We start from the raw sequence: 13,946 nt of genomic DNA, 5'->3' as shown, positions 1-13,946 counted from the left end.
ACTAAGTTTACTACAATATTATGAATATTATAACTGAAATATATAACATCCACCAAGAAATATATCTTTTCATGATTTGATGATAAATTTCCCAGCCTAGAAACGATTTTGCAATGGTGAGGATTATGAAAAGGATGTAGCTATTTGCTTTGTCTAATGACGGACAATAACAGCTAATCAATGTTAATCAGATGCTGACTTGAGAACGTCGTTTCAATATCACTATGAATTGGTTACTACTGTAATTTATTTTGTCATATCTTTATTTCACATCGCCTGTTTATTTGAAATTTTGAACTATAAAAATAGTAGGCCTAGTATTCTATATTTAACATTCAATCACTGTTGTGTAGAGTATGGGATGAGAGTGAATGTGAAGAAAACAAAAAGTATGGTGATCAGCAAGACTCCAAAGAAAGCAACAATCAACATAGGATTGCATCACATTGAACAGGTGTCATCATTCAGGTACCATGATTAAAGAGGATATGCGATGTGATTTAGAAGTAAAAGTGAGAATTGCAAGAGCAAAGGAGGCATTCAGCAATATAAGAAGATTGGTGAGTAGCAAAATGCAAATAGAACTGCGGAAGAAGATGGCCAAGTGTTTTGTGTGGAGCGTGGCTCTCTATAGAGCGGAAACCTGGACTCTCAGAAAGCAGGAAGAGAAGAGATTGGAGGCCTTTGAGATGTGGGTGTGGAGGAGGATGGAGAGGATCAGCTGGATGGATAAAGTGAGGAATGAGGAGGTACTGCGTAGAGTAGGAGAGGAAAGGAATATTATGGCAGTGATAAGGAGACGAAAGCGGAACTGGCTGGGACACTTGCTGAGGCATGGCGGACTACTTGTGGAGACAATGGAAGGGACTGTGCAAGGAGGGAGGGTGCTGGGACGAAGAAGAGTGAAGTTGGTGGATGATATCAGGGAGGAGGGAAAGTACTCCAAGATGAAGAGAATTGCACAGGACAGAGAGGAATGGAGAAGGAGGAATCATGTTTAACCTGCCCTAGGGCAGAACACCAGAAGAAGAAGTATTCCAAGAATGTATTCAATCAAAATTAAATATGCATCTCTTATACACTGAAATAGTTTTATAATTTTTTGATTTTCGCAGACATGAACCGGTTGATGGTAGCTTGTACGGAAACTATCAAGCGTATCTATTCGATGCCAGAAATAAAATAAACAATTGTGCCATGGCCACCTCTTGCTGGACTTATCAGTATGACGGAGAAAATCCACCATTCACTGGTAAGTTTAGTTATTAATAATTTCAGATTAACTCATTTTTCTTAATCTTAACACGGTACAACAATCATAAGAAGATGTTCCATATTGCACTGTTAAGCGCCACACACACACACATCGGTTTTTGTTCGTACGATATTTTGCCAGTCCTTATAAATTCTATTAGATTAAACAGATTATTTCTAACAGATGATGTTTGTCAATATCAGTTTAATCTTATAGAATTTATAAGGACAGCAAAATACCGTACGAACAAAAATCTATGTGTGTGTGCGGGGCTTAATTCTATCAGATATGTAATTAAGGCTCGTACTGGAATGTGTCTGTGAACCTTTCTATGTTTATATCAAATAAAAAATAAAGATAACTTTGAGCCAGGATAAGACTTTGAAGATGATTTATTTGTGCTAGAAGTTTTGGTGATTATAATCATTTTACAATTTTATGTGCTTCCTCCAATGGCCAACCAAAGGCATGTTTCTATCACCACAGTTGAACCTTAACATTATTTTTGTCAAAACGTGAACTATGCAAGATGGACTACTTTTGAATGAACGGTTTTCTTCTTCTGAAACAGTCTTTGGTGAAGATGTAGTGATATGAAAACACAAATATGTAGTCTTTATGTAGTAGATGTAATCTTTATGTAGTAGATGTAATCTTTATGTTTACATTCTAACTTTTTGAATTGTTTAGTCTTTTAATGATGGAATTCTTCAATATTATATAAGTAGACTGTCAATAATAATAATGTGGAATATTTGTTCTATTTTTGGTTTTGAAGCATCTAAATTAAAAAAAACCTATTTTGTGAACATATTTCAAAAACTCAAAATATTGTTAAGTGAAGAACTACAAGACAACCAGTTAATGTGGAATATTTGTTCTATTTTTGGTTTTGAAGCATCTAAATTAAAAAAAAAAAAAAAATTATTTTGTGAACATATTTCAAGAACTGAAAATTTTGTGAAGTGCAGAACTACAAGACTACCTTTTTCGGACTATCTATAACCTTATTCAAATTTGGAAGAGGAATAGCACATGGTTGCCTTATTTTTTCTTTACCCATCATTTTGATGGTGTACTTATTGTATGAATGAATAAATAAATAAATATGTCAATGTGAAGGAGAGGCAATGTCAAGTCCACTATTCTCAATTGAAATTAATATATGTTTTGCACATTATTTCAATGTGTATTTGATCCGTTGAACTTTGTTGCAGGTATGCCGAGGCCTGAAGACGGCAACACAAATCAAAAACTGAGCGCCGAATCGGAATCAGCTGATCACAGCCTACCGTCAGCTGACGATGGCAGTTCCGGCTACGAGAGTTTCGCGCTCAAAGATGGCGGACGAGACTGCGAGAGTGGAGGGGAGTGTGAGTCGCCCTGTGCCAGTCGAAACCGCAGCCGGGAGAGGGGAGGCAATTTAGACAATAATTTCCCTAGTGATAACAGTTCATCTGTGAGCAATAACGGACCAGTTACTAGTGACGTGAAATCGGCGCGTGACAGTGATCTAACATCCAATAATGAAACTGTCAACAGTGAGGTTACATCATCTGTGAAAAATAACGGTTCAGTTACTAATGATAACAGTGATTTAACATCGAAGAATACTGTTACAAGTAGTAACAACGTGAAGAATAATAATGGAACTGTTGTAACAAGTGAGGTGACGTCTGTGAAAAATAACGGAACAGTTAGTACTAGCAGTGATGTTGGTAACAGTGTAAAAAGTAACAATAGGACTGAATTGAACGATACCTGCAATAATGTTAACAGTGAGACTAGTGGTAATAGTAACGATAATATTGTAAATAGTTCTACAGCGAGTACGAGTGATATCAATAGAAATTATCAGAACCAGAGTAGCGGCGGTCAACGATCTGCTGCTACGTCATCCAGTGCAATTCCGTTCCGAAGAACACCCTCCGTCTATATGAACATTTTCAGTTCTACGCCTAGCATAGGTGAGTCCTTTTTGTTTCCTTCATACTTGTTCAAAATGTATCTTCGACGAAGTATATAGTATAAAATAGGACAAAATTATAAAATATTGTTTATTTACTATACTCGTATGATTACTTTGCACTCAACTCGGATTTAAGCTGAAAGTGTTAAGTGTTATACTTGTACGCTAAACACTACCAAACAATAGCAAACAAGAATTAATTTAATAGACATAGAATCTATTGTGGGGTATGCTACACGATTTAATTCTTTCCAGGAAGATTTATATAATGAGTGTTAGTGTTTTTCAATGGTGGAGTTGCCAGTTCGTCATCTTTCTGAACTGTGGAATCCAAATAATGAAAGCTAGAATTATTCTAGTTACATAGACCAAGGATACAGAATACTTTATTACACTATTTTTGTCTACTGATAATAACAACCGGAGCTTACAAATGTTTAAAAAAATAGTCATTGTACAAAAAGCCTAATGGCGAGTCGTGAATAGAAGAGTTTCTAGCCATAAAAATATCAAGTGAAGAGTGTGGACTAATTTCTCTGCTTTTCTTAAGAGTAGCTATAATTTTAGATCTATTTTGTAGATCGACTTTCGATAGCCTTCTAAAGTAAAGTCTAGAACTTACACACAATACAACTTTTCAAACAAATAGTTAGTGGAATACTAGTTGAAAATCAATATGTTGTTACAGATTAAGTGCAAATTTATGTAAATTCACTGCATTTCCTATCATTCTGAAAAAATGAAATGACATTGAACTCTGTGTGCTTGTGTCTCATACTTCATTAGCTTTTCAATGCGATTCGTTTCTTTAAAATCTCGCTCTGAATTAATTTCGAAATTCACCACTTCGTTTTCAATGAGATAAAGTTAAAGTGTTTATTTTTTTCCATTTATACATTACTTATCATTAACATGATATTGGGAGGAGAAAACAGGCAAACCCTTCAATAAACCTCTCCAAATTGAGGCTAAATTCAGTCACTTTTCACTCTAGATCACAATTTTCAGGTTGAGATTATATTTAGATTATTCTAGAAACTCATCCCTGAAATTCGTAGCTTCATGTTCTAACTAATTATTACCAACTGTTCTGCAGTAAAGCAATCATATTTATTTGTGATGCAGGTCCGTTTTTAGATTTGTTATTTTCAAAATTGGACGACATGCTGTCACATGACCTGTACACGAATCTTCGGCTGACAGGCCTCGTCTCTCGGTTGGCCATCTATCCTCAGCCGCTCATCCACTCTTTCCTGCTCGACCACTCTCTCGTCTTTCAACCCAGTATACGGTCTCTATTTCAGGTTGGTACAACTGCACTCTTTCCATCATACTACACCATATTCACTGCAAGTAGATAATTATAAAAATGAACTTTTCACAATAGAACTAATATGTTTTTTGAATTTCAGTAATAGAAACATGTGTTTCAAACTTAGTTTGTCAGTTTCTGATGCTGGCTGTAGGTTTCAGTTTGTCAAGTTTTCACTAAATCAAATATTCAATTTGACAAATTTTCAACATCAAGCTTTCAGTATGTCAAGTTTTCAATTCAAGATCTCAGTTAATCAAGTTTTTTAGTTAATCAAATTACCAGTTTATCAAGTATTCAGTACTTTTCATTTCAAGTTTACTGTTTTACTCTCTCTGAGTAGCTTTTCACCTATTGTTATTTCAATCTTTTTACCATATAGGCCAGTAGTTGGTTGATTTATAATCTCACAATAGGTCAACAATGTGCTTGATTGGTCGTAGATAAAATAGTGTATACAACAGTTTTAACGCAAGGAACCTTTCTTGGACCTATACTCTACCTTATTTTTTGCCAACGAGCTGTGCTCTATGGATGTTGGTTGCAAGATTATCGCCTTCGCCGATGACACAGCAGTATTATTCCGGGGAACCAGCTGGGATGACGTCTTCAGGTCAGCTGAACTTGGAATGGGAAAAGTTACCTCCTGGCTCTTCAATAACATTCTGACGATTAATGCCTCAAAAATAAAATTTATTACTTTCTCACTGACAGATTCCAAGAAACCTTCTAAGCAGACAATCAAACTACATCATTGCAAATTGGATAGTATGAATTGTAATTGTAGTGTGATCTGTAACTCTAATTCATGCGTTAATTCATGCGTTAAAGACCCTTATTATAAAACTGTTGTATAAACTACTATTGCCATATATCTGATAACAGTTTTCAATATATTATGTTTATTCTACAGGTGTTGGGTTCATTGAAAAGCAAAATCGAAGATAAGTTGGTGCGAGAGCCGAATGTGAATGTGTACATAGCCGATGCACAGAAATTTCTGCTGGAAAGGGAGGAGAGGCTGGTGAACACACGCAAGCACGCCATTGAGGCGCCGCTCAGTCTGCCGCCAAGCTCAAATAGGATATCTGATGCTTTCGAGAGAGGTAAGCAACAACACAACAAACATCCTATTTTCATTCATAACTAGCACGGCCCCTGTGATTCCCTACAGTAATCATTATCCCGTTCAGGAGGTGCAAATACTGATCAAACTAAAACTAAAAATATAGCATCCTTTTTATATATTAGAAAAATATAGTATCCTTTTTATTTATTAGAAAAATATCAGGAGAAAATCGACTAAATGGGCTTCTGTCAATGATCACCCTGGAAAGATCATCGAAAGATCGCCTGGTTTGTTTCATACTGTCATTTCTAAGTGAAGCTCACACACTGCATTCTATGGGAGTACAATGTAAGGGTTTTTGTGTTGGACAGTTCAAATTCCAAATCTAGTTTTACCGAAGTCAACTAATTTAATTTGCATTATCCCATTTAGTGTACTACAGTTAAAGATCATTATTATTGATCACATTTTGAATCTACGTTATTTACACTGATTGACATTAGAATTTATATTTAATGTGCTAATCATTTTCTGTTTTCATTTAATTATTTACATAATTTTTTTCTTCTTGCATAATACTTTTCTTCTAGAATGTACGTTTATAATATAGTAATAAAATTTATTATATCATTGATCATATTTCTAGCTCATAATGTTTTTTTTTTTTGGTTTCAGGTGATAGTAAGAGAAGAAGTCTATCGTTAGCATTGAGTTCAGTATTTAAACGTCAATTTCAACCTCCCAACAAGGAAACTGTGAATAATTTTGGAATTGCGAGGTAAGCATAATGTTTAACATGTATGATATCCAGCATAAATATAAATCTATGACATTTAGCAATATTTTAGTCATTGTCGAATGTTGAAAATTTAACACTCTTCAAATAGCTGTCAAACCAATAATATTCATTTTCTTGAAATACAAAAAGGTAAATAATTTTTATGAAGAAGATATTCACGTGACTACTAAACTTATTATTTGTGAGTAAATGGAGTAATTGTTAGAATCGTTCATTCATGTGGTATACAAAATATTTCTTCTTAGGTTCTAGTGTGTATATTGAATGAAGCAATGCATTGTTTAGAATAGAAAAAAACAATCAATTTCTGCTTCTATCTCTTGATTATTTCTCATTAATCTGTATTCCGACTTACCATTATTAGCCCGACCGGCTGAGTTGGTATAGTCTATTTACACTGAACCGGACAAGGAGTCTGGTACTAATATGTGGGAATCCAGCTTAAATGTTCAGGTTTTTACCATATTATTATATTCCACTTAATCATTGAAATATTGGAATAAAGCTATAAATATAGTTAATTTTCTTTATTTTTCTAAAGGTTTACTAAGGAAAGACAGAAGGAAACAGAAATCAGAAATGTGGTGATGTGCGCTGTGGTTTTGGACGAATGGCTCAAAGAACTAGCAGCCATTACGCAAGAGCATACTGTAAGTATTCACATACTTCATATGTGACATTAAATACACATATCAACAATGCAAATAATAACATTTTTAGGTGAATTGCATAGTAATTTATTTTCCGAACATATTATTCTTTAAAATGCTCAAAGCAAATATTTTAATTATAGTTTTAGGTAAATAGTGTAGCTATTTATTTTTGGACATGAATATGTTGAAAGTGGTTTTAATTTCAAGTCAAGTAAAACGTGGAAAAACTATCACGGATATAAAAAATAATTGTTTGTCAATTGAATGCTGTGTTGAAAGTACAAGAAATCTATCTCGTAGGTTTAAACTAGATTAATATCTCTCATGCATCGGTAGAATATGAATGTGAAGTCTTGTTACAAAAAAAAAAACAATCGATAATTATAATGATTCATTTTTAAATATCAGGATATAGATCAATGGGTCAAATGAAGCTATATTATTTCAGTTGTAATTTGATGCAATGCAAGACAACAATCAAATTGTAATGATTACTTAAATCTTTATTGTTCACCACTCTTTATTATAAATTGTAACATGTCTTACTACTTTCCAATTTCCAAGTATGGTAATGTGTACATTTATTTTCTACAGATATACAGGACATCGTTATAGCAGATGGATATTTTCCTGATGCCTTTTCTCTAGTATTAGCCCTTCAGCTAGAAAACTCCCTCCAGACTGGAAAACAACAAGTGTTTTCCACAACTTTATGCATCATGAAGAAAACCATCAAACTCGAATTTATCAAATGTTGTGAAAACAATAATACAGTTCTGCCAGATTAAAGCTTTATAAGATTTCTAGCCAAAATTTTAGTTACTATTAGTGTTAGATGTTGAATTGCTACTAATTTCAGCTGGTTTGTATCTACCATAAGGCATAGCCTAATGTTGTGTCTTTCAATAGTTGTAGTGTGTTGAAATTGTCCACCTTGAATGAAGGTGTCCATTGTTGAAATGTATTTTAATTGTTGGCTTTAATTCTTGACAGTGGTTGAGTATTTCTTCATGAATTTATCATTCTGCGGTATTGGAGATCTAATAGTTTGTTATAGAAATACTTTTGGTATTTTTTATTCTTGTAAGATCAAAGTATTTTTAATGTTTAATTAGATTTTCTTTTCCCCATTAAACTGGAAAAGATGCCTAGTTACTTTGATGATATCCCTCTTTTTATAAGTAGAAAAAAGAATGGCTAGAAATATGGTCTACTTAGTAATGCTAATAGTAAAATACTCATGTTTTTTTCATTGAGGAGTCTCATCACTTATTTTTTCCATCTCTGCAAGTTAGAATTTGGAAATACGTAATGTATTTCCACTTGGCATACAAGCAGCACTAGTCTTGCTTCTATTATTTGAACCAAATTTAAACTTTTCATCTCCAGAAATTATAGATTTTTGAATGGAATGAATTATATTATGTCAAACGATAAATAATGCAGTTTTAACAACGAAAAAATTAGTAGGGTTTGTAATGGCTCGAAAAATGAATAAAGTTTTAAAGCTGGGTCTCCAAGCTTGAAATGTAACCACTGCTGTAAGTTATTATATCGTAATCGAATTCATGGAGAGATACTTCAACACTGCAGCTTCTCTTTATTCTGTCCTAATAACGATGCTACCTATCAATTATTGTATTATTCTATTATTTCTATCTCATAGATAATTTTGCTTAGAAATGGGTATCCCCTAGAATACCTAATTAGAAAAAGATTATTTTTTAACCTTGGGAGAACGTACTCTCTTAATACGTACTATGTCCTATTTTTCATACCACTAATTAGTTTTTAACTATTTTGATATCCTTGATTTTTTTAGTATTTCTCATTTTTTATTTTCCTCAGTTTTACAATTTGTGTGGGTAGTGTACGATTGAGTTGTGCAATTTTTGTTTGTGTTAGTCTACTTGATACCTTTGAAAAGGTTTTGATTGAATTAATAGATTCGTTTCAGAATTTAAAATCTCAATAAGAATTCAATAATATATTCTCTGGAAGCAAACACACGAATACAACTAACTATTAAAAATTAGTTATTTTTAGTACGAAGTCATCTATTGAACCATCAAATAATTATTACATGCAGAAATTTCATTATAATTCTAGAGTGTGAATTTTTATAATTGAACAGTTATAGAGCCAACCTTTCATTCTGTTCAGAGCAGGCCATTCATTATCCGATTTGTTGTCCAGTTCGTAGTCCTACATTTAATTATGATTTTACGTCGGACCGTAAATGAGGTTGTTGGGTCAACTAGAGGTTCAACACGAAGGTCCGACATCCAACTAGACTTTGTTTTCTATTGACTAGACTGAAGTTGGTGAACAAGTAGGAGTGTGAGTGGTAAAAGATCCGACTAGTATTTCCACTAGTGGTCATTGTTGGAGCTCTAGACACTAGTTACATAGTGAATGGGCTATTATTTTGCGGTAAACTTATAATATTAAGAATGTTAGCTAAGAAAACTGGAATATCATGTGCAATCATAGAGATTAAAGGAAACACTTGGAGTCTTGATTTCTGACTCCATGAATTTCATTTATTTACCATTAATACTTTTTAGCAATTAATTACATGTGTGCCTATTATTTCTGTCTCTCTTTCATTAGTGGTAGTTTTTATTCAACAATTTCTGTTTAAATACAGTTTAATAATAACAAAAGTTTCAAATACTAAACGAAAATACAACTAGATAGTTCAACGAAAATCCGATTTTTCTCTAGAATTTCAATGTTATTATATTAACCCTTCAATCAATTTACTTTTTTCTTGAATCATTTAAAAACAAAAGATAAATATCAACATTGAAATTTTATAGAGGTCGATTCAATTAATAATGGTTGTTATGGATTTATATGTGATAAAAACCTTTTTCAGGCAAACTAGAATATTAAATTGTATACCGCAATTAAGCTTATTTGAATATAAGGTTATTGTATAAATTATTTGAGCTAAAAGAATTCTAGTTGTACTGAGCTAAATTGTAAATATGGATAATTAAAATAGCTTTATAATAGACTCCTTGAAATGAAAATATACAATTCTACAGTATAGAAATAGATCTCTCCAGTAGTTTAGGAGTGTAAGAAAAGCCTTAAATTTATAATATTATGGCTGTTATTCAACTACTTATTCAATAACTTGAAACAAAAGTACATTTCGAAAGCAATATAATATTAGAATCAGTACAATTTTGAAATAAGAAATCTTAAGCTTCTACTTCCCTCCAATTATATCCATGAAGTTAAATTTTGAAAAGTACAAATTGATTGTTCCTAAAAATAGTTTTGAAAATTGTCTATATTGTATAAATTAAATGTCAATACTGTATACTAAGTCTCAACGACAGTTCATTACTATTTGGTAGTGAATGATTAAGAGTTTTTTTAAACTTATTGAACTTTTCTTATTAAACTTATTTCTCTTACTGCTTCATTCTTATTAGGAAAAGTAAAAAACTGTAATTATGTGCAACTTGAATTTTGTAACCATCACCTACTTTATTGAGACATTTATTTTTCCAACGCAACTTTTTTCAAAATACAGTGAATTAGTACAGTAAATCGTATTCCATCATTTTCAACATATCATAAACTGTACTTAGAAGTTGCTGGAAAAATGTCTTGATAATCTGTATTATTTATTTATGAAAACATGGAAGCATACAGGATTTCTCCCGAAAATTGCTTCCATAACAACATATTACAATAATTCATTCACATTATAAGAGTACAAAAAATTGAGAATATTAAAAATAAAATTGAATTGCAGTAAAAATTGAATACTACTGTTGAGCTACACCACACCACAACAGATGCAATGAGTGGTGAATTTATGATTCTTATACAAAAGAAAAAAAGATATATATATAATACTGAAAATATATAGAATACAAAGTACATCACTACAAGTATATCACTACAGCAATAAATTCAAGTAAATGATAAAAAACTATATATATACTGAAGTTATTTGTAAAGTAGATATCAAATCACAGAATATGATATGCATACTCAACATCAATATCGTTTCAATATCAAAGTAATGACTCAGTATTATTGTATTTTTAAAAAAGAGATGAGACTTGAAAGATGAAAGTCAATGGAAAATTGTCACTATTATTTCCAAGTACATAAATTCATATGATTTTTATGTCATTTCAATTACAATATATTTTAAATTATAATTTTTTAACCGTTTTCAATAATAATTATTATCAATTCGGAAATGAGTTTTAAAATTGATCTACTATTAGATTCCAACTAATTCCATTCATCAACAGACAATAATAATTTAATTCAATCATTTTAAATGTTATGTTGTTTAATTTGAAATTTGTTTCATTTCTCATGTTATTTGTTTTCATCTTTAATTTTAAATTAGTTCGAACTACTTATCAATTTCATGTATCTCTCTGTGATATATTAATGGGTTCGAATTGAATCAGTTGAATCTGCAATAGTCAATTAAATAGCGTCATCCCTATTAGTTTATTCAAGAAAACGTACTGTATTCTGTGAGATTTACTGTACAATTGTATAATTCTGTGCCGTGATGAATTTATTGAGGATTTAAGATTGATCAATTTCTATATTTTTTTGAAAATAAGTCGATTTTAGTTTCAAATTGTTCAAACTATAAAAACTAGAATTTTCAAGTTTCTTTCAGTTTAGATGGGATACACCCATACACCGTACAGTGCAAAAGAAAGTGGAACGTAAGGTAGAATGTGCCTAGTATCTATATTCCCTTAAAAGTCATGGATTGCATAGTTATTTTTAGAGGATTGGCTTGGTTGGAAAATACTTACTTCCTTTCATTATTAATTTATTGTGAAGTTATATATTTCATTCAGAATTATTACTACGATCATTATGATTATATGTAAATCAAGTCTTATTAGTACAATAATCCGCTTAAGAAAAACAAATTACGTTCTTGGCTACTTGAAAGGTTCTGTTTAATGTTCAAATCCTCAACTAATAAATATGGTAGTATACAATTGAAAAATAATTATGTCGTGCTTATAAGATAAGGAATGATTAAGTTCTTATTTTAATTGCAATTTGAAAACCTTGGAAGAAATCTTATAAATGAAAGTCAATTACTATTAAGATTTCCAATGTTAGAAACTACATCTTATTGTGTTAAATTCAGACCAATTTCATTCATAATTTCAGTATTTACGTTTAGAATTATGAAATAATTAAGGTAGTCAGATTTGACCTTCAACAAGTTTCCCATTTTGTTTTGTTCTAAAAACTAAACTTTTGGTCTACTTATCTCTACTAAATTTTCAAACTCTTGGAAACAGTATTTATTATGTTTAATGAGTCTAAAAAAACAGTTTTATGTTGTAAATATAATATTTGTTTGGTTTTAAATTATTTTATTATCTATTTCTTTTTCTCATGAATTTTTTTCTATTCTTCTATTCAATATGCTTTGATTGTGAGAGAGCCAAAATAATATCATAGAATCTTGCCATTGTAAAGCTTGTTATGTTCTATTTTGCCAAAATTTATTTTATTATTTGTTTTTATCCAGAATCGTATTCCATTAACTACTTTTATTGATGGTTTATTGGTTTGATGTGGATTTAACATTTTCATTGATAAAAGTAGGTAATTATAAATATGTGTAAAAAGTTATTTTAACTGCAATATAATAAATAATATGATTGTTGAATTAAAGCTGTAATGTCATTGATTTTCCAACTACTATTCTGTTTGTTGCTCTGTACTTGATGAGCCCAAGGGTCAATTATTTTTGTGTTGAAATTAGAAACGATTTTGTGTTGTTATTATTATACCTTATATCAGGAAACAAACAAACCCCCCCCCCGACACCAATCAAATTCAGCTCCTGCCCATCCAAAGTGATATAATCAAATCAAATAGATCTTCATTTATCATTGCATTCATACAATATAAATTGTGTCACAATATAAATAATAATTTACAATAATCAGTTGAGGAAGTCTTGTATACAATATGGGCTGTTTGAAATTAAATATTTTTTCAATTCTTTTTTAAAATCTGCACCATCCTTCTCTCTGATATTGATTGGCAACCGATTGAAAAACTTAGCTCCCATGTAGGAGGGGCGTTTTTCAAAGAATTATTGCCTCCTATGTTGTTGAAGTGCATACGTTCTTCTTGAGCGGGTAAGATATTGATGATTGACATATATATAATCCTTCATTTTTTTAATTTTAGAGTCAGAATACATTCTATTATATAGAGTCCATAAACGGTCAAGATGTTGAGGCTTGTAATTTCTCTCAACAGATTCTCTGAAATCTAACCTTAAGATTATTTTAACTGCTTTTTTCTGTAATATAAATAATTTTTTTCAAGTTTCCAAGAGATGTTCCTCCATAGAGACTTATTCCAAAAGACAGGTGAGAATGAATGTTGGCTAAGTTGATGGTTTTCAGTGTTGTCTGGCTGCAATAATTAATGGCTGCCCATAATGCCCATTTATCTTTTATCAGTTTTGTTAAGTTACCTGGATACTTGGAATTTTCGAAGAAAAAAAAGGCCTAGTAATTAATTTTCAAAGGAGAATACTGTAAAGATTATTGCCCAGGTGCGTTTACTACGTATTTTAATTAATCGCTTATTGGATGTGTTTTTCGCTTCTCCCATGGGCATTGACTTAAAATAATTTATAATCACTACAAATTATTAATAGATGTGAATTATGTAGGTACCGTACCGTACGTACATACTGTAGCCTACCTATAAAACCTTTTCATATAAAGGTAATTCTTTCTGTTTTATAAATTAGTCTCAGGTAACCCGTGCTCCGCAAGTGTCTAATTAAAAACTTGACATACTGGAATCACGCTGGAATCTTGAAGAATTCAAAATAGGCCTATAA

General features: G+C 31.4%; 1 protein-coding gene across 3 annotated transcripts in view; it reads left to right on the top strand.

The window, feature by feature from the left end:
• The window catches only part of LOC111050650 (UPF0518 protein GI14169), a 35,030-nt gene extending 22,276 nt beyond the window's left edge, over positions 1-12,754 (top strand). For all 3 annotated transcript variants that reach the window (XM_039439200.1, XM_039439199.1, XM_039439198.1), the window contains 7 exons: positions 1,116-1,252; positions 2,473-3,222; positions 4,350-4,528; positions 5,450-5,642; positions 6,281-6,383; positions 6,946-7,054; positions 7,652-12,754. In XM_039439200.1, the coding sequence (XP_039295134.1) occupies positions 1,116-1,252; positions 2,473-3,222; positions 4,350-4,528; positions 5,450-5,642; positions 6,281-6,383; positions 6,946-7,054; positions 7,652-7,672 (1,492 nt within the window). In that variant the 3' untranslated portion in view covers positions 7,673-12,754. The remainder of the gene's footprint in view (positions 1-1,115; positions 1,253-2,472; positions 3,223-4,349; positions 4,529-5,449; positions 5,643-6,280; positions 6,384-6,945; positions 7,055-7,651) is intronic.
• Positions 12,755-13,946: the final 1,192 nt, after the last annotated feature.

The sequence above is a fragment of the Nilaparvata lugens genome, chromosome 12 (genome assembly GCF_014356525.2).
Source record: "Nilaparvata lugens isolate BPH chromosome 12, ASM1435652v1, whole genome shotgun sequence".
Classification (NCBI taxonomy): domain Eukaryota; kingdom Metazoa; phylum Arthropoda; class Insecta; order Hemiptera; family Delphacidae; genus Nilaparvata; species Nilaparvata lugens.
The sequence above is the reverse complement of the archived record's forward strand: the minus strand, read 5'-3'. Positions and strand labels throughout refer to the sequence as shown.